The sequence below is a fragment of the Coffea eugenioides genome, chromosome 11 (assembly GCF_003713205.1).
Source record: "Coffea eugenioides isolate CCC68of chromosome 11, Ceug_1.0, whole genome shotgun sequence".
NCBI classification, from domain to species: Eukaryota; Viridiplantae; Streptophyta; class Magnoliopsida; order Gentianales; family Rubiaceae; genus Coffea; species Coffea eugenioides.
Window position 1 is genome coordinate 37,870,593 of NC_040045.1, and position 21,924 is coordinate 37,892,516.

The following is a 21,924-nucleotide window of genomic DNA, read 5'->3' on the forward strand; positions in this document are numbered from 1 at the left end:
CGTTATGCAATAATTCATTATGCATACCGATACCCTGCCTGAGTTACTTTTAAATCTGAAGGAATTTGACGACCCACATTAATTTTTCAAATGAGTAATACACCTTAAAAAAAAAGATAGCAGAAAGAATTCAAGTAGATTTGCTCGACTGTATATACAATTTTTAAAGTAAAATCAATGCGGAAGATAGGGTAAAAGAACAAATTATAAACTACAGTAAAAGAGACGCTATATTAAAGACAATGAGGTGCCGAAAGTTACCCGACCATCCAAAGTTTTACGTGCAAAACTGGAAACCCAAGTCCACAGATATTCTCATCAAAAATATGCCCACCATATTAAGGCCGCAGAAATACAAAAATTACACAAGTCGATACATGGGAGTATCCATAGACTGGAGCAGTACTGGCTCATAACAGCAGTTATACCATTTATTTGTGCTGTAAGACGTACAATTTGTTAAACTGCGTAACAGTATGATCTTATGTGATGACTGTGGGGGCAGATCTGCCGGTGAATGCTTCCATCTTAGAGAGCTTAATAGCAACTTCCACCTGAGGCGATAAAAAACCAGTTTTAGAGACGAGGAGGCTGAAATAGATTCATGTTAGATAGGTATGAAAACATGCGCTGCAATATCTCACCAAAGGAGCAAGTGCTTCTTGAGAATCTCTCCCAGTTTTTGAAGAATCCTTCTCATATTGCTCGATATAAACACGAATAGTAGCACCCTCTGATCCAGTTCCAGAAAGACGGAAAACCTGATGCAAGAGGAAGGTGTGGTGAAGAGAGAGAGAGAGATACATCTACCATATGAAATAGTCAACAAGGCTCAAATCCTGATTAATCGTTCCTTCTGTGTTCATTGTACTCTACTTGAAACATAATAAGAAATACTACCTCGTTGCAGTAATGCATTTAATTATTAGAAACAAATTTAGACATTTTTTAAGCTTCAAGGGCTAGGACTTTACCAATCGCGAACCATCTTCAAACAGATATCGGATACCCTGATGCTTAGAGATGGAACCATCCACTGGATCTTTATACTCAAACTCATCAGCACAAGCAACATTTGAAACGTCTGAACGTAACCCTTTTATTATTCTGCATTACATGAACAGGCAAGGTTTTCAGAAAAAAAAACGCTACCTCAAACCAACACTAGCAATTGAATATCATCTGGTAGAAGTTCCCTCAACACTGACATTCAAGTTTCAAGCATTCATCCAAATCATCGGAACGCAAGGTATCAAACAAAAGTGATGCTAAAACACTTGTGCCACACAAATCATTTTGGCATGTCTCCCAAGTGATGAGCTAATTATATTGGAAACCATCAACTGACAATTCCCACATCTTTTCTCTTTTTTGTCAAACATTATATATGTATTTCACGCCTGTAAAAGGGTCAGGCTAATTGGTGATAATCTCTGATTCATGAACTTTATTCAAGTCGTTAAAATTAGCATCCAATGCTCATATCGAGTTTTGACAGTGTTCCTTTGATGAGAAATTCCTGCCGGGTGATGCAGCAGTAGAGATGAAGACAACTTTGTCCAACAATAACTAGAGTCACATTTGCCTTCCTCAAAGATAGGCAAGAGTTTCCTTAAAATGAGAACATATTCAGTGAAAGCTACAGAATCTTCACATGAAACGCCAGAGAGGACTTACCTTTCTCTTTTAACTTAACTGCAGAATATAAGCATACAAACAAACTTTTCGACACGAGCAAGGCAAGCAGAAGATACTAAGAGCATTATCTTCTGACAACATTACAGAGCCATCTTTTGATTCCAATCACAGATAGCCCTAGCTAAACTCTGAAAAACAGTTGATATAGAATGATGACACATTTTCTCAACTGGAGAACATCTGCCCATCAACAGACTCTTTTACTTGATTCAGAAGGCAGAGTTAAGAGAAATGTAGTTTGTTCACTTTATTGATACTATTGACTCACGCAAACAAGTATTTGATGCCCTTCAATGCTGAGAAGAAGTGGAGAAAACAAAGCGATTGGTTACTTAGATTAAACGTGTTCAAATTCAGAGGTTATCAACCATGACAGTAGAAGATATCTAATGTCAGAAAGTTGTTACACAAGACTCTCAACCCATTTACATTAAGTCTAAGAAACTTGTCATATTCATTTTAGTGTTTCAAAAAGAAGCAGAACAAATCCTATTTAGACAGAGTAAAAGAAAGAAGCATACTCATTCACTTCACCGAGGGATGATTGCAGCTTGACCAAATGTGCCATCAAGTCCTTTGCACCACCTGCATCAACATTCTTGTAGAAAAAAAGCCACATTGTTTTAGACACAATATATTACCATTATATCGTTCAACTTACTTAGTCCGAATCAAAAAATACCATATATGCAGGTTGCAAGAAATGAATAAGCATTTCTACATACTGCATGTACCTCGTAATCATATCGAGTGTAATAGTGGCGTCCATAGACAGACCAATGCTGACGAACAATGTCTTCAACAGTCACAAGCTTCCCTCCACCTAAGTTATCTTTGTTTTTGTAGGCCAGTATGGATAGCCAAGCCAAAACAGCCCAGATTCCATCTTTCTCGCGTATATGATCCGAGCCTACCAGCGAACCAATTAAGTAGCTTATTGTTATTCAGCTCTTTAGTTGTTTTACAACAGATATAGCTCTTTTTGAACAGTTAAATCTTAAAGGATATGAAAAAGAGCTTACCAGTTCCAAAACTTTCTTCACCACAAACTGAACACATTCCAGCATCCATTAAGTTACCAAAGAATTTCCAGCCAGTAGGCACCTATATAAAAATAATAGTCAGAAGACTCATTGCATGGACAAGGAACTACACTCAATTCACAAAGATTCACTGCATAGGCAAGGAACCTCACTCAATTACCAACCTCCCACCCCAATCCAACTCAAAAAATGGAAAACTTAAAAGAAGGGAATGTATTAAAGCACCTCAAAGAATTTCAGGTTGAGATGTTTAGCCACAACATCAAGAGCAGCAGATGTTGGCATACTCCTGCAAAAGAAAAGTTAAACACAATTAAAACCTTTTTTGATAAATTTACCGAAAGGTCACGCATGTCTGTATACATACATAGTGTGTGAAGTGAGAGCATGTATGCGTGTGGATATACATCCAGCGATACCAAAAGGACATACATGTACCAGGAGAAAATTTTAATCATGAAAAAGCAGGATTGGGACACATTCAATGTACATGAAGATCAGACAATAGCAAGTCTGAGCAAAACCTGGCAACTCCTTTTAGACCACTGGAAAAGTAAGGGATGGCTTCAACAGCATTTGCAGCAATAATAGCAACCGAATCAGATGGAGTGACAAAAAACCTGACACCAAATGAATACAGTTTAATGTAATTTTGAGCAACATGACAGTTGTCACCAAAAATGAGTACGAAGCTACCTTTTCCCAAGGATCATGTTACGGTCAGCATCCCCATCAGCAGCAGCACCAAATTCTGGTGGCTCACTTTCATTGTTAGTCTTACCCAATCCCATGCGAGCAACTAACTCTTTTGCATAGGTAAGATTAGGATCTGGGTGCCCTCCGCCAAAGTCCTCCTGCTCGGGCAGAAGTTATGAACAAGTCAGTCGAAGAATGTAATTCTGTTAAAAGAAGCGGGAAATATACAACGGTTTAACATTTTCATTTAATGCAACAGTAGCAGGAAAATAAACTCAAGACCTTTGGTACGCAATTCAAAAGAGAGCTTTCTTCTGCACCAAGCTCTTCAACAAATATACGCTTTGCATAAACTCCAGCAACCCCATGAAGTGCATCATAACTGCAGAACATGACCAGCCGTTAAGCATCCAAACAATTGCGTAGAATAGGGAAACAGAGCATTCAGAATTTTACATATGAAAGAAGGGTATGACAAGCATACCAGAAAGTAAAGTTTGGAGATGATAGCAGCTTCCGAATAGACTCAAAATCAAATATGGACCTGTTATCAGATTAAAACAAGTTATAGACAACTTAAAAAAGGAGTGAAAAATAAAGCTAAACTGGAAGAATCCCAAGCATAACAAAGCTGCTTTGAATATTCTCACAGAAGCAGCAAGGATGGCAGCATAAATTATTTATATAAGATCTCTGGTAAAGCAGTAATACATAAGGTAAATCTCCTATCTACTACAGATCTAGATTCAGAGTAAAGAGAGATGTTTGCAGCATACAAGCAAACCATTCACTCTTCGTACAACTAAAACAATTCGAAATGCTTCAAAAACATCCCACAAAAGTGGTGTGTGTTTAACTGCTTACAGGTATTATTGACTCAAGTACAACCCCAAACTTAAACAAGAATTAACATTTAACTTGTATATAAGATCATCAAAGATCTAAAAATAATATGGCATGCATGATATGCTAATATAGAATTCAATGAAATCTCATATGCAAGCTGCAGAAATACCACTCATCTTCAGGACATAAAGGATGGGAATGCACTACACAAATGTCTTTGAAATTTTTAAAAAAAGAAAAAAAATAGTCATAAGCTTCTACTACTCTAAGAAGATAACATACTTCATCAGTTTCACATAATCAGTGGTTGAATCAAAAACATCAACGTCAAATTGCCCCTCTGGACCAGTAAAGCTTGAAACACCTACTGTACTGATGTCCACCTGACAGAATTTCAAATCATGTTGGAATATCAGATCAATGAAAAAGTAAATTGAGTCCAAGGAAAACAGACAAGATTTAAAAGCACTTCATACATCTGGCAATCCTTCTGCAATCAAATACTCCTTTATTGTTTTTGTATTCTCATAGATCTTATCAGTAACTGACTCTGGAGCAGGTCCACCATTTTCCATGTTGTATTTAATTCCAAAATCCTGCAGTCAAAATAGTCCACACAACAAGAGATGACTTAATCATCATTCAATTTGTTTCTGAAATTCCTTATTCCAGGATATATGTTATATGAGTTCTACAAAAATCATTCTCCAACTAGGCAACCATAATGACATGCCTTCACTAGTATTCAAATTACAATTCAACTATTACTGGCTAAAACAGAACCATCAAGAAAATTAGGTATTTGCAAAAATCAAAGAACTTCACTGCAAAATACAGAAGTAAGGTCTTCATTCCTAGGTCATATGCCTTCTTTTCCCTTGCAACGTGTTATCAGGTATCTACAATTCTCATCCAAGTAACTAATATACTTGTAAGTATTAAGTCTAATCCTGACATCTTTTGTGTTCCCATCCAATTCTCATCAACTAGATAAAGAGACACTAAGAAAACAAGAGCCAAATTCTATTATTTCTTGACATGGACAAGAACATGCCATAGACAACATTCACAATTCTACCTTGCTTTTAACACTTTTTTTCCTCCCTCAAATTAATCAAAAATCTGTAGTCATTAGTTCCAAAAGAATTTTCTAAACAAGTTATTTCCCTTTCTCCAAAAATTAAATTTCTGTCTCCAACTCTTCGCAAGTGTCAATTGACAAACTCTGCACCTCTTCATCTCTCCAGCATTTTTGACTTGTATAACTGTACAGTGAGATTTATAAACGTTGGCCTAAATTAAGTTTTCAAGTTTTCTACATCCCTAAGGTTTTTTTTAAGTGGGTGGATTCTATCCTAGTAAATTTGCCTATACAGAAAAGCCTTGCTCAACAATGACTAAAAGATTATTAAATATGGAAATGAGGCTCTTGAAAGAATTTCTTATCAACATGAACAGAAAGTTTAACACCTAAGATGACGAAAGCTAAAAAAATTTTCTCTCACGCACATCACCAAAACCATTAAAGAAAACCCTAAAGCAAAAAAGAATGAATGCATAAATAGACTCCTTATGAATGAAATGCTCTTTTCAGCAAGGCATGTACAACATCAGTACATTAAGAAAATACAGCACAAACTAACCTCATGGGGTCCACCAGGGTTGTGACTTGCAGTCAAAATAAATCCTCCGTTTGCCTTAGATCCCTATATTCAGTTGAGAGAGAGAGAAGAGTATCAGTGTCAACATTGAAATAACTTATACATTTCTGGAACATTGGGGGAAAAAGTCATAGGAGAAATGCAAAGGAGATACTCACATCATGGCCAACTCTGTCACGTATAACAGCCGATACAGCAGGAGTAGACAACAATCCATTCTGACCAACCCAAATTCGTCTTACTCCATTTGCAGCTGCCATTTTAATAATGATCTGACACATATACAACAGAGTCATTTCCAAAAGCAAGCCATGCATGGTCCGCAGTTCTGCACTTTCTAGCCCAGCAAAAGAAAAAAAGCCCACACTGAGGAGCAAAATGTTTGAACTTACATGTAAATGCAAGTTATATTCTGCATCTAAAATCATACATTATTAGTTGTTGCAGCATGAAACTCATAAGCCTAGTTATATTTTGCAACACTGACTTTTTAAGTCCTTTCAGAGAATCAATTAAAATACACCTTCAAAACAAGACTCATCTCCTCATGATAATAAAGTCACAGCAAAGGAAACAAGACATGTTTAACATCAAGAAGTAACATCAGAGTCTGAGATGTTAAAATCGTCTTCTATTGAATAGTTCATGGTGTGGCAGGTCCCATGTAACGTACTACATAGACCATTCAAACTAAAATAGAAAAGAGCAGGGCTCTGAGTGAGTACCATTCGTGAATTCAGTGGCTGGATAATTGAAAACTTAAAATTTGTAACCGCAACACTAGCCAGTGCTAATTAATTCATGAATCGAAAGAGTATCATCCTAAAATAAAGCACTTTAACATGCATAAAGCTGCACACTTTTCAAGAACTTTACCTGGATTGCATCCTTTGAATAGTATCGACCATCACCAGAAACAACCAGTGTAGCACCTGGAACATGGAGAGATGCAGGAAGAAGATGATAAATCAAAAACAAATATCAGAGACACAGATGTACTTCATTAAGAAAGTTTACAGTCTCCTTCAACTTCAGTTACAGTTGAAACAATACAAATTAGATACAGTTCCTTTTAACACCAATTAAGAGCAAAGCATACAATCTTGTTTTGGAGTTAGTCAAGCTAACTTTCTGCTGCAATTATTATTACACCTCAGAAACTTCAGGTGGCATGCATTGTTGGACAAAAGGAAGAACATAATACTTGCTTCCAGCAATATCAATCTCCTGAAGCTTTCAAACATTCAACACAAGCACCTCTTGTATCCCTAAAATGTGCAATCGCTAAGCAAAAACAGACCAAAATCATGTTTCACCTGCTCTGAGATGATACGGATACTTGTATCATGAATGCTTTAACAGATGGTTTATCTGAACACTGTTCTGAAGTAAGCACTGATTTGATACTAATATTGAGGAATGCTTTATCTAGATTATACCACAGTAAGGTTGGATTGCCACTGGATCTCTAAATCACCATTCCCACCAGAAAACTATCAAAAATCTGCGTTCCTTAAGTGTGTACCTATTGCTGCTACATTTCAGCCTCGTGCGTGAACAAGATTCTATTGAATTTGGTGGTGACATGCACAGAAGCATCTCATTTTGCCTTCACTCAACAAAGACAAGACACAATAAATGCAGAAATCATAAAAAGTTTCTTCCTTGCAATCAAATTCACAAAAAGTTAACCTTGGAGCCTTTGACATATAGCCTTTGACATTTAAACTTTGAACATAAACCCAGCAATCTACAACAGGTACCAATTGAACAAACTAAAAGTAAAAACCCAAATCACCTCTGACTTTATCAGCTCCAAGGGCATAGAATGTTGACTGCACAAAGTTGTGCAAGTAATGAGGCTGAGTAAAAACCTTCACCTGCAACAATCCAATCATGATCACGTTACATCAGAACAAGCCAAACGGAATAAAAGACATTGTGAAAGGCTTTATTTGTTCATATCCAAAACAAATCCAGGCTACTGCAGTCCGTGAGATCTGCATTACATAACATATTACACCACTCAACTAAGAAAATCAACTTTCTCTATAGCATATTCTGCAATTCATCCATTGATTAATAAAACTCACGAATCAACCAAACCGACCACTTAGAAGCCGAAAAGCAAAAGAAAAAGACAGAAACTCAGGTAATCTTCCAAATTTCAAATCGATGCAATGCAAATGCGATGCAGTAACAGATCATAATCAACACAAATGCATATGATTCACGGATCCAAAAAGAGAAAAAATAGAAGTTCAAATATGAACAAAACATGATCAAATTAAAAGAAATATCGATACTACTAAGACGCTAAGATCATCATCATCGATAAAAATGATACATTTTTCAATAAATTTCATAAGAATTAAACTATTACGGTTAATGATTGGATTCGTTTCCATTTCTTTGGGCGAAGAAAGAAGGAAGAAAAGAAAATTATTAAGCAAACCTTCTTGCGGAGGCCGGAGGTGCCAGGCTTCTGGCCGTCGAGCGGCGTAGTTTCAACGCGAGCTACCTGGAAAACCACCATTGTTGTCGTCCTGGTTTGTTTGTTGTTGTTGAATTAGGTTCAAAACTGCAAAATGAATCAGAGGTTTCCAATCAGCATATCCCTACTGATTTATACGCATGAGAGTATATATAAGGATTCCGTTGAAGTGAGTGTGTGAGAGAGAGAAAGCACGTGGCACCTGAGCTAGAAGAGATGAGGGAGTGACGGGTGTGAGAGAGAATCCAGAGGGAAAAGGAAAAGGAGGGAGAGCAGTAATATGTACGCAAAGAAAAAGGAACGGAATGAGGTGCAGCTAAGAGGATGGGGAAGAAAACTAGGGAAGTGACTCGGATTATTCTGCGTGCGATTCTATGGCCTTGCTATATTCCACAATTTAATCCTCTTCTTCAGTTTGTATTAGAATAGATCCCAATTTCTTTTGCAGTATTTTTAGACCACGTTAGGCTCACATGTAGATGGTTTTTGTCTGGCTGCCCACAATGTCAAGTTATCAATCGCTTGTGGATTTAGACACTAATGAATTTGCGCTTGAACAATTGACAAAGCTTTTGGATTGTAACTTTTTGTGCGAAAAATATATTGTAATAATGCTGCGATATACGTGAGGTGAAAAGATAATTGTAAAATATGTTGAGGAAGTATTTTAAAATTTTTTATAGAAAACTCACAATCCAAAGAGAACCTTAATTTTTTCATGTAAAATTTGAATTACTGCAAACAATTTGTGAATCCTTGTCAAAAGGGGTGGAGCTGTTATGTATTATTCATAATGGATTTTTTTTTCGAGTGAATGATAGATAGTTTTTAATAGAAATGTTCACTACATGTTCTTGAATTCTTTTGATTATGAATGGCAAAAGATGGCCATTTTGGGAAATGGGTTTCACAAGTTCCATTTCACACAAATTAGGTGTAAATTAATAATTTGCTCTCAACTTGCACCAAATTGCACTTAACTTACACTAAATTAGTAGTAATCAACTTATATTAAACTGTATTTGACTTACAACAAATGATACCAAATCAACATACGTCGAACTACACCTACTTTATTCTAAATTGTACCTGATTTACATAAAAATTCTATTGATTTACATCAGAGGTCAATTTGTGCAAAATTGTATGAAACACAAATTGTTAACCCTAAATCCGTCTTTTTGGATACTGTTGGGCTGACACATAGATCATTTTGTCTGGCTGTCCAAATTAGCAACTCGTGAAAAATAAGTTAAGAAGTTTGGGCGCGAAGAATTGGCGCAGATATACGAGAATTTGTATCCAAATTGACCTTGACAGACCCCTGAAAATTTCCATAAAAATTGATCAACTCCTTCAGCCTCTTCTCTATGAAGGCCTAAATTTCTGCTCTGTTTGCGGGTTATTGGGACATGATGAAGGCAAATGCATTAGTTTCTCAACAAAGGCAGCAGAGCTTTCCCGTTCAGTTGTCATTTCTCCTTCACAACACCACTATCTCCCACCGAAACCAAAAATTTTTCCGATCTTGGGCCGAAAACCTTCACGAGCCAGTTCAAACGGTTCAAAATCAATCCGTTCTTTGACCAACTCACTCCTACCTACATGCTATCCCAACCTTTACACAAAATTAACTTTCCTCGACTACAACAATCTCTGACTCTGCTGTTACGCATACCAATACTCCGCCCATTTCTAAGTCAAACTCTCAACCCCAAGTTTCCCTTACACCTAAACCATCCTCTCCAGCTAGCACTTTACACCAAAATAGACAACCTTTGCCTGAGATAGGAAGCAGAAACTCTCTCTCCACCCTCTGTACCACCTGCAAAATATACAATATGCTACCTCAAAAATCCTTCTCGGCTCCTCGTTCACCCCCCTCAAAACAAAACCAAAACACACTCCAAAAGCTTTCACCTTCACACAACCTTCATCTTCTCGCAACAAATACGCCTAGCACTCAAGCCAACCATGACCTTTCCATTTTCTCATCGCCGTCACCAACAAAGAAACAGTTTCAATCCACTTCACCGAAGAGATCCAATGGATCGTCTCTCTACCACTCTCCCCTCCAGTCACGAAGCCAGAAGAGGGGAAAGACTCCCAAACGGGACATCCTACCTCCCAGGGAGACACTGGTTCTCTCGCCCTCAACATCGACCTCTCATGCGTCAAGTTTGGTGCCCAAGAAATCACCTGCTGGGGACTGCTCCCACCCCTCAACCTATCCAAAGAATGGCAGTCTCAAACCAAAGACCAGAAAAATTCCAGGAAACCATGGATCTGGGTTCACCCGTGGGTCACCTCCAGATGTGGAGCAACGATACAAGTGCAAGAATCATCATCAACTTCGACCTGACCAGCACAAACCTCTCAGGACCAAATCCCACAGATGATTTGCCAATTTACCACTCTCTTAGGATAAGAGAAATGCCAGAAAAGAATCGCAGACTTCTAAGGCAATCGCATGTAGAAGACCATGTCCTCATATTAGCGCCGGCAGAAATTTACACCCTCTCTATCTCCCACTTAATCTTAAACTTCCTTTCTTTAGAAGAAAAGGTGGTGGCTCTTACTCTTATAAGAGAGGTCGAAGGGGCAAGGATATTTGTTGCATGCCCCACACCCCTAGACTTTCCTCTGCCAGAACACTTTCATTACAAAATGGAGGTTCAACCAAGGGCATCTCGCCTGCACACTTGGACTCCTGCTTTGGTAGGACCCAGTCAAGGACCATCTTGAAAGAACAAATCTTTGTTCTCTCCAACTCAACTACATGACTCTTCATTAATGAAGATACTAATGTGGAATGTACGTGGTGCGGGTAGTACCGCATTTAGAAATCACCTTTTTCAACACATTCACACCCATCAGCCGGGTATTGTCATTTTGGTTGAAACCAAATTGAGTGGAGACAGAGCAATTGCCATGTGTAACAGCCTGCCCTTCAACAACTACAAAATTGTAGATGCACAAGATTTCAAAGGAGGAATATAGCTACTTTGGAATGATGCTCAAGTGAAGCTTGAAAGCATATCAAATGACCTCCAGGTTATTCGTGCTATGGCAAAGGTACACCCTTATGATACCCCTTGGTTTATTAGTGCTATTTATGCTAGCCCTTCTCTGAATAATAGAAAAATTCTCTGAAAAAATCTTAAAATCACCTCTGATACTGTTAATCTCCCCTGGATTGCATTGGTGATTTCAATGAATTGCTTAATCCCTCTGACAAATTTGGTGGGAAACTTTTAATTAATAGTAGAGTTGCCTTGTTTAAATGTTGTTTAGACTATTGTGGACTCATGGACATGGGCTTCTCCGGTCCAAAGTTCACATGGACTGGGAAAAGATTCAATAGAAAATTTGTCCATGAAAGACTTGATAGAGCTTTTTGCAATCACTTGTGGCGCACCCTTTTTTATACCGCCAATGTGTTGCACCTCCTTCGCACTAGATCTGATCACTGTCCCATCTTGATTAATCTCAAACCCCATCTCTCTTGTCCTGCTCTAAAAATTTTTTGGCTTGAAAGATTTTGGCTTAGACACCCTTCTTTTGCCTCCCTGGTTGATCAAGTTTGGAATAACCCAAACAAACCCTTTCCTGATACCACTAAACGGTTTACTGATTTGGTGTCTTCTTGGAGTTCTATGACCTTCGAGAATCTTTTCAAAAAAAAAGGGAAGCTTCTCAATAGATTGAAGAGAATTCAATCATCGCTTCAAAACCATCACTCAAACTTTCTCGCCCAACTGGAAATTTCTCTTCAAGGTGATTATAATCATGTCCTTAATCAAGAAAAAGATCTTTAGGCAATGAAATCTAGAATGAATTATCTCTGTTGGGACAACCTCAGTTCTAAATTTCTCCAAACCATTGCAGTGTGTAGGAGAAACAAGAACAAAATCTCTTGTCTTAAAAATGAACTAGGTAACTGGGTCATTGATCCTTCTCTTATCAAAAACATCTGCAAAAACTACTTTGCCAATCTTTTCACCACAGACTTCACCTTAAACTTCTTAGAACCTGAGTCTTTTCCCATCCTCTTTGCAAACCAAAATCTTGAACTTTTTAGGACTCTTGCACTTAAACCTACTCCTCAAGAAATAAAAAAAGCCCTCTTTGAACTCAAACCTTTCAAATCCCCAGGACCTGATGGGCTACACTCCTATTTCTTTCAAAAATTTTGGGATAAAACCTCACCATCCCTTATCAAAATGATCTCTGATTGCTTTGAGCTCAAACCTTTCCCTCTTGGTATCAATGATACACTACTCTGCCTTATTCCGAAGGTGGAACACCCTAAAACCCTGAAACAGTTCAGACCTATAGGCTTAAATAACTCTGCCTACAAGGTCCTAGCTAAAATCATTATCAACCGTCTAAGACCTATCCTCTCTGATATCATTTCCCCGCTTCAAGCAAGTTTCCTTCCTAACAGAAGCTGTTCGGACAATATTCTGCTTGTGCAAAAAACTCTCTTTAGGATGAAAAAAAAAAGGTGGGAAAACTGGCCTATGTGCAATCAAGCTTGACCTTGAAAAGGCCTTTGATAAACTAGAATGGGGATTTATTAGAGAAGCCCTTTACCATTTCCAACTCCCTCCTTCTTTCATCAATCTAATCCTGAATTGCATCTCTTCTTCTAGGCTGGCCTTAATCATAAATGACCAAACCACAGAATTTTTTACCCCTTCTAGAGGTATTAGACAGGGAGACCCTATCTCCCTATACCTTTTCATTATCTGCATGGAGTATCTATCTCAAAAAATAGAACTCCTATGCTCAGAAAAGCTGTGGAAACCAATTAAATTTGGTAGACAGGGCCCCACCCTCTCCCACTGTTTTTATGCAGATGATGTAATTCTCTTCAGCACTGTTGAATCTTCCTCCATTCAGGCAGTCACAGCAGCCTTAAATGATTTTTGCCTCAAATCTGGACTTACCATTAACTATGAGAAGTCAAAAGTCCTTTTCTCCCCCAATACCCCTTCTGCCCAGAAAACTCTTCTTTCTTACATGCTCAAAATCAACACCACTGAAGACCTTGGTACCTATTTGGGTATCCCCCTCACCATCTTCAGGTCCTCTGTGAGCAACTTCTCCTTTATTCTTGACAAAGTTAAAAATAAACTTCAAGGTTGGAAATCCAAACTTTTGTGCCTAGCAGGCAGAAAAACAATTGCTTAGCAATCCATCTCCGCAATCTCAACCTATTACACTCAATGTCTGCCACTACCACAAAAAATTTGTCATGAGATTGATAAAGAGCAAAGAAGATTCCTTTGGGGCTCCACAGATGATAAGCAAAAAATTCATTTGGTCAGTTGGGATAATATCACCAGAGACAAGCACCTAGGGGGCCTCTGGCAAGCTCGCAATGCCAAAATCTTTCAAAAAAAATTTGATGATCCTATCAAGTTTTGCCTCCACCATGCTCATGAATTTTACCTACTAAGGCCTGGTTCTCACATCTTCAGATCCCCTAGACAAGAAAAATTCATCAGATGGATCCCCCCTGCTATAGATTTTGCCAAATTCAACACTGATGGTTCAGTCTCTGGACCAACAAACTAGGCAGGAGCTGGCGGCATAATTCGTGACTCATATGGGTTATGGATTGCAGGCTTTGCAAGAAATTTAGGCTTCTGTTCAGTTCCTTCTACTGAATGCTGGGCTCTTAGAGAAGGCTTACAACTTGCAAAAAACCTCAACATCCACTCTCCCGAAGTGGAAATGGACTCTTCCATTATCATCTCCTTGTGTAAGTTAAATAACCTTATTTCTCATGAACTTTCGCCTATTATTCTTGATTGCAGGGAGCTGTTGACTATATTTCCGGAAAGTATGTTTTCACCATAATTATCGAGAAGCAAACAAATGTGCAGACATCCTTGCCAACTAGGGAAGAAGCAACACTCAAGACTTCACTTTTTTTAAATTATGTCCTAATTTTGTACTTCCCTTACTTTTGCATGACTTAAAGGGAGTTACCACCTCACGGATGACTGTACCTTAATTTGCACTCTGTTGACTTGACTTTATTTTAATGCATCTTTATTTACCAAAACAAAAAACTTAATTCCATCATAATAAATGTCAATTGTTTTGGGGATAATTTTGAAAATCTCCCTCAAGATTTTTGACAATTACATCTAGTACCCTTGTGTTTTTCAATAATGCACTTATCTCCCTTGGCCCTACAAAATTACCATAATAGCCCTAACATATTAATATTTTTTCATGTAATTAGACAATCCACTCTTAATCTCGTTCATATGAATGTATCACATAATTAGACATTTAATGGAAACAAAATACAATTCACTTGTAGAATAACTAATTATGTACTAAACACAATTTTAACATATTAAAAATTAAATTTAGGTTTGCTTGAAGGATCTAGAGATGAATAGAAGAAGATGTAAATTTGGTTTAAAAAGGATTGGGTTGGTATTGGTAATCCAATATTTGAGGGATAGGATGTTTTATTGATGTTGTTATTGAAATTATTTGAGTTCAACAATACAATTTTCTTTAATTTCGACTGAGGTTTTAGAATTTAGTTATTGATGGTAGTAATGGTCATGTTGATAATGGTACTAATTTGAAATGAGGTAATATGAAAGGTTTAAAATAATAGATATGAGAATTGAAAATGAATTTGAGATTTTGTGCATGTTCCATAATTTTTAAACAATTTTATAAGAAAGTAAAATGAACTTCACAATTTTATGAGAGCATTTTGGGTTATTCATTCAAAAATTTGACCATTAAATAGTTTTTGTTACGAAAACAGTAAATTTAGGAGAGGTATATGTAATTTTTCAAACCTCAAGAGAACTAAGTAAAATTGTTAAAAAATCTCAAGTAAGGTTTTTGAAATTATCCCTTATTTTTGAAATGAAAATATAACTTATTTACTCATCCAGATAGTTGGTACAAAAGTTCTGACTAGGAAAATATAACTGGTTTACACTAAAAAGTTCTCGTAGCATGTTCTTGAATTACGTGCATTGATTGTCCAATTTGATCCACGAACTGCATAAAAACATGCCTGTAATGCACTAAAACAAATTTCTTCCCAAATTATGAGCTATCCAATCAAAACATGAAACGCAGTGTTTAAAGCTTCAAACGTTGCGTCATGGCAGTTTACGAGAAATTGACAATAGAACACGGACATGTCATCGAGATTCGAGAAGATCCAAAACGTAAACAGCCTAAAGTACCCAATCAGATACCAACCCGTACTAGAGCGAACTCAAAGACCAATCCAATAACAAGGCCTGTCTAATATAGAGTAGGAGTAGGTGTAGATTAAAATCTATCGTATTGGGCAAAAAATAATAATAATAATAACACTTTGTCACGGCTGCAAAACGATTTGGAGTCCAAATGCAAAATGCTACCTTTTATTTTGTTAACTTATTTGGAAGCATTTAACTCTTAAGGGTTTATTTAACTGATGTCGGCGTGTATTCGTTAACATATTTAAATCACATTTAATCTATTACGTGAATATACATATTAATAATTATTATCATACTTTATATTTATCAACTTTTCCAATTTAGCATTCTTTTTTTCCAAAATATTTATCTAAATCACACTTATCCAACTATATGAATATACATACTAATAATTGTGGGTTTGTCTGACGGGTGCTCATTTATAAAAGGAAAATAAATAAATATAAGGGAAGGTATATAATATTAAATAGGAAAAGTATCTTAATGAAATGAAGGGTAATAATTATTACTAATATATTAGATGTGTTAACATGTACCTAATAGGCATTCATTAGAAACATTCAATAATTATTACCCATTTTGTATTAATCAACTTATCCAATTTCACTTTCTTTTTTTCAAAATATTTATTTGCTTACCCTGTTACATGAATACACGCATTAGACAGACCTTGTTAAAAAAGATCTTTCAATCAGTGAAAAAATACTCATTCTTAAAAAATCTTCATTAGATAAATGGTGTAATCAATCTAGCTCCCTTTTTTGACCTGTTATTAGTGCAGATTTCGTTTTTTGATGAAATTGTGATTTGTTTAATCTAGCTCCATCTAATAAACACATAATTTGCTTGCCGAATTTATTATTGTAAACAGTCCTTCCCCATATATCTTCATAGTAGTAGTAGAATAAAAACGCTTTGTTGATAAAACTGATGACTTGAAACCAGCAAACGAGTCCAAAAAATCCTGACCAACCATAGCCAACAAAATGTTATGAAAACAACTTCAATCCGCAAGAAAACAAACAATGAACTCATGGACCATGTTTAATAATGAGTTAGTGGTTAAATCAGATTACTACAACTAAGTGCATTTAAAGTTTAGCAGAAATAAACATATCCTAGGCCTCGTTTTCAAAGACCAATGATTTGAGGCTACTCGGGACTGTTGTTTCTGATTGGACTAAGGTTCTCTTTCATTCATGTGAAATGAAACAAAACCGAAAGCAACAAAATATTAGTCATCTATGAGATTTTTGTTAGCAAAACAATATGCAACATACAAGATTATTTGCTGATGTAGATATATATATATATACATATATGCAAAATTTTAAGGTTTTTAACTTTGTAAATTAGAACATTAAAAAAGCTTCCAAACTCTATTGTCTGGACAGTGAATTATTTGCTAAAACTTATTTATTTACATCATCAAAATATTTTTCAATTACATTTTTATTTTACAGACATTTACATCAAAAAAAGTGCTACAATATTTGACCATATTAATATACTAACGTTGAAATCTAATCTCCACGTAAATATTAAAGCTGATTGGAGTAGGATTTGTAAGTAATTCATTTACTATTTGGATTGCCATTTTCTGCCAGAAAATTACGTCATTTTCCGTGATCACATTTCTCTATTACCTTTTTCCCTTACATACATCAAATCGCTACAGTAATTTTTCCATGGAAAATGACAGAAAATACAATCCAAACGGGTAACAACTGATAAAAACAAGTTTTTGGATCCGGCTATTCTATTTTTCTAAATCCATCTCAGTATGGCTTGTTTTGACAAAATAGTATGCTAAAAAGCCAGTTAGCAACTGATGAGTCATTCATCAATCCAACTTTGAATATTTGTCCACAACCATTAGGACATGAAGCCAACAAAAAATGAGGAAAGTGACAGCGATGTACTTTCGCCTCCTTGGTTTAGTTCCCATTCGTGTTTGCCCATGGATTCACGATACTTAGGATTGAAGTTTTGTTACAGTTGTACATTTGTTGTTTTTATTATTTGATTTAGTGTCTACTAATGTAGTTTTATTTGATGTGTGTTTGCGTATCTTAATTCAATGTTATGCATGTGAATGTACATTGAATCTTGAAAAAGGGAAAAAAAAAAAAAACTATACTAATTGTGTTCAATTATGCCAAAAAATAAACCCCATTAATCCCAAATTTGCTTCAGTAAAACCCGTGTTTGGCATCCATATGGCTTCTCAAACCCAAGCCTACTTGTAGCAATGAGTAGTGTTTCTATACGAAAATATATTAATAATAATCAACAAAACCACCGATGATGAAACTAATGACATGACTAAAATATGAATTGTGGCCTATATTAGTGTAACTTTTGCAATTATAGTTTTCATGATATTAGATAGGTTGAACTTTGAAGCATGTATTATTCTTTAACCAAACCAGAAAGGAAACAAAAAATTCAAACTGCCATACATCACATAGTTATGATATATTTTTTTCAATCACCTTTTTGTCTCACATATATTACATAGTTACAGTATATTTTTCTTTAAAAACTCCAATAACTTGCAGACTTTAAATTGTTTGTATGGATACACTAAGTTGGGTTTTTACAGAGAAAAGCAAAATAATATACAACTATATGGAGTTTGGCATGATCGTTTGGATTGCTACTTTAAAGAGTTTTTATAGAAAAATATACTATAACGATTTGATATATGTGAGATAAAAAAAAGTAATTGAGAAATGTATTTACAACAAACGTAAAAATTTTTCTACGAAAACTAACAATCCAAACGACTTGTATTGATTGAGAAATGTATTTACAACAAACAAACGTAACAATTTTTCGGCGAAAACTAACAATCCAAACAACTTGAATAATTGTCAAAAAAGGAATAAAATAAACCTTTACTGTTAAATATCCATCCAATCAATTGCTGTCAATTGAAAATATGATATCACTTCAGACAACCCTTCTGAGATGAAGACATAAAGCAAGAAAATACTCTACATTCTACCATAAAATAACAGCAGCCCAAATTTAAACACCTCTATTGTTTGTTTTTGTACCCATCCAATTAAATAAGCGCCCAGGTTAGGTTCCCATCCTCAAAAGGAAAAAGAAATACTCCTAGCAGCGTACTAAAATTCAAACCTGAGGACTTGTTTGTCCCATAAAATTCAAACAATTTCACCAAAATTCAAATGCTTTGCTCTCCCGCTTCAACCAAAATTCAGACCGCCAACAAAATCCACCCCCCTCTCATTTTCCAGCCTGTTTTTTTTCTCCTTTTGAATAAACACAAGGCACCAACCCCATTTCAGATCTAACCACTCACGTAATGATGACAAATCCAATTAAAGAAACAAATAAAGAGCCAAGTCCACCCATGTCCTCAAAACCTTCCTCTTTTAAATTTCTACTAGTACAATTATCAATCAATGCAGAAGTAAAAAAAAAAAAAAGCAAAAAGTTAAAAGTCAAAAAAAAAAAATCCCAGAATGTCACTTTTTCACAAAGAATAAAAAACACAAAAGAAAAAGTAGGAAAAACAAAATTAATTTAAAATAAAAGAGGCTAAAGAAGCCTCCCTCAACTGCCGCTCCATTAATTAAATTTACATACATCGGCCCAATTACATCGTCACAAAGTCACAACAACACCCCCTAAAGGGCACCCTTCCTGTCTCGGTCCCCATCCAACCAGAAAACACGGCCTAAATTAAATTAACCCAAACTACAAGGACTAAAAAATTAAAAAAAGGAAAACTGAAAAAAAAAAAAATTAAAATTTAACCCGACAATTAGCACTACGACCCCTAAAAACTACTTCGCCTTTCAATCAAGCCCCTACGGTAGCGGTCGCAGCAGGTTTCACTTTCGGCGGCCTTCCTCTGCCCCTGGGAGCCCCACTCGGAGCTCCGGCGGACGTCGAAACAGGCCCAGCTCCAGTCTTTGCCGCCTTGGGGGGCCGTCCGCGCTTCCTCCCGGACCCCGTCGAGCTCGGAGCGGTTTTCTTCTTCGGCGGAGCGGGAGGTGCGAGGGGATCCGTGACCTTGGGCGGGCGGCCGCGGGGGCGGGGAGGAGGTGGGACGTAGCCGGGTGGGAGAGCTGGCTTGGGCTTGGGTGGACGGCCTCGGCCACGGCGGGGAGGGGCATTCGGGTCGGGCTTGAGGTAGTTGTTTTTGAGCATGGCGAGCTGGCCGGTGGCCTTCATTCTATTGAGATGGTGGGTCAGCAACGTGGAGTGAGCAGGGGGGAGGTTTCCATAGGTGGATTCGATGTGCTTTGAGATTGTGGATTTGTTGGAGCCGTTCTTGTCGTTCAATGCTTCGATTGCTGATAAGATCATCTGCCAAAGGAAAAATCCAGATTTAACGAAATTATCAGTCAGATTCTTTTGAGAAAAGTATGTTTTTTAAGCTAAGAATTAGGTGAAAAAAGGTCATTTTGGCCCCCAAAAAATGGATAAGAACAAGAAAATGCAGTAAATCTCGGGAGTAAATGCTGGTTTCTTAGCAGAAAATAAGGGGAAAAAGAACAAAAAATAAAAGGAAAATGGGGGAAAATGTTGAAATGGGTTCCCTTTACTTCCCACCAAAAAAAAGAAAAAACTGAAAATTTTTGGGAAAAAATCCCAGTTGAATTTCAAATTTTTTTAACTTAACATAAATTTTTTTAAACAAAAAAACCCCATTTAAAACCCCAAAAAAAGGAAAAAAAAAGTAAATAAAGTTATTTCTCTAGGGAAAAAAAAAAAGAAAAAAAGGGTTTGATAAATTCACCTCAGGGTAAGGAGGGAGAGCTGGAGCTGGGGCTGGGGCTGAGGCTGGAGGAGGAGGAACTGGGGCTGAGCAAATATTTTCATTATTACTTTTGGGCTCTTCAGTAGCCATGCTGCTACAGGAGAAATTCCAGAAAATTCAAAGAAAAACGCCACACAAAATTTTTTTTAAAAAATCAAAATTAAATTTTTTTTTCCTTCTAGGAGGGAGGACTGAGGAGAGGAAAATTGGATTTGGTTGAAAGAAATAGGAAAGGATGAGATTTATTTAAAGGGAACTGTGAAACGAGAGAGATAGAGAGAGGAAAGAGTTATGTAGGGAGAGATCGGAAATGGGATCGTTGAGGAGAAAGTAAAGAAGGGGCTTCAGACTTTCAGTAGTGTTTTTCTGAGCTGATCCAACGGCTGGGGATTGGCTATCAGAGTTTTAATCCAACGGTTTTCGTTCCTTTCAATTTTCTTTACCCGGATCGATGACGTGGCTGTCCATTTCTTTATCTATTTCAAAATCTTTTTTTTATTCTGTTGAAATTACCAAAATGCTCCTCGATTTTAATGAATTCAACGTCAGGTTTTTAAAATATTGCGATGAAATCAAGTGCACGAAAAATTGATCAACGTTGCCACGTGTCGAAATTTTATTGGATAGATTGAAGATAATCCAATGGCCTAGTAGGAAACCTGGGAGTAGGGTGAAGAAGGGTGCAGAGGAGTATTATCTAAGGGATCTTCGGTCTAACATGCGAGTGCGTGAAACTGGGGTCCGCATTCGAATGATCAATGATGGAAGCAGAGGGGACCCACGTAAAAGGGGTCGGGTTTGGGTCAATTGGATTGGGATTTTGGTGGGGGAGTTTGTGATATGGTGTACTTGAGGAGCACGTCGCTATAGTAAGGAGTAATTTAGGTGGGCCCAGATTTTCAATTGGTTGGCTGACCTGAGTTTTGACTTTTTGAGAATTTTGCATTGGGATGTGATGATTATCTCACAGCTGTGGATGTGGGGATAAAGATTCAAGATGCAAAGGACCGTACCATGTGCTTTACTTCTAGGAAGATGCCTTGGATTTAGCAGATTGATGGTCCCTTGATAATGTACTCTCCTTAATAGTTCTCAGAGTCTACGAGGGCATGTTTGAGTAACTCTAATCCTGATTACAAGAAAACTCTTTAACTGCTAATGGAGCATTGGTTGTAACAACTAACAAGTTGGAAAAATCCTACGCTGAACTACATTTCGATTTAAAAGACAGACACAAATTAGACGATGATTCACCTTCTTAATTAAAGGAATTCCCTTTGCGCCTGTCACTTAAAAATACGGTGATTTTCAGTCGCATTTTATGCTTGAATTCCTACATAATTACATACATTAGGTGTTAGTGAATATTAGCACACTGGTACATTTCAAGGGTAGAGAATTTATGACTCTAGCACAATAATTTTCTAAA

The 21,924-nt window shown here is 36.8% G+C and overlaps 2 protein-coding genes across 2 annotated transcripts; both read right to left on the reverse strand.

The window, feature by feature from the left end:
* Positions 1 to 209: 209 nt before the first annotated feature.
* Positions 210 to 8,788, reverse strand: LOC113751590 (phosphoglucomutase, cytoplasmic). The gene is made up of 19 exons (XM_027295643.1): positions 8,641 to 8,788; positions 8,400 to 8,525; positions 7,743 to 7,824; positions 6,821 to 6,876; positions 6,103 to 6,216; positions 5,927 to 5,989; positions 4,760 to 4,879; positions 4,566 to 4,666; positions 3,922 to 3,981; positions 3,720 to 3,819; positions 3,438 to 3,595; positions 3,266 to 3,361; positions 2,967 to 3,030; positions 2,721 to 2,802; positions 2,433 to 2,608; positions 2,220 to 2,296; positions 975 to 1,107; positions 645 to 761; positions 210 to 554 (listed from the first exon to the last, which is right to left on the reverse strand). Exons 2-19 carry the CDS (start codon positions 8,478 to 8,480, stop codon positions 483 to 485), a joined length of 1,752 nt encoding a protein of 583 aa, XP_027151444.1. The 5' UTR covers positions 8,481 to 8,525; positions 8,641 to 8,788; the 3' UTR covers positions 210 to 482.
* Positions 8,789 to 19,233: 10,445 nt separating this feature from the next.
* LOC113752938 (HMG-Y-related protein B-like) lies at positions 19,234 to 20,803 on the reverse strand. The gene is made up of 2 exons (XM_027296996.1): positions 20,475 to 20,803; positions 19,234 to 20,041 (listed from the first exon to the last, which is right to left on the reverse strand). Exons 1-2 carry the CDS (start codon positions 20,583 to 20,585, stop codon positions 19,532 to 19,534), a joined length of 621 nt encoding a protein of 206 aa, XP_027152797.1. The 5' UTR covers positions 20,586 to 20,803; the 3' UTR covers positions 19,234 to 19,531.
* Positions 20,804 to 21,924: the final 1,121 nt, after the last annotated feature.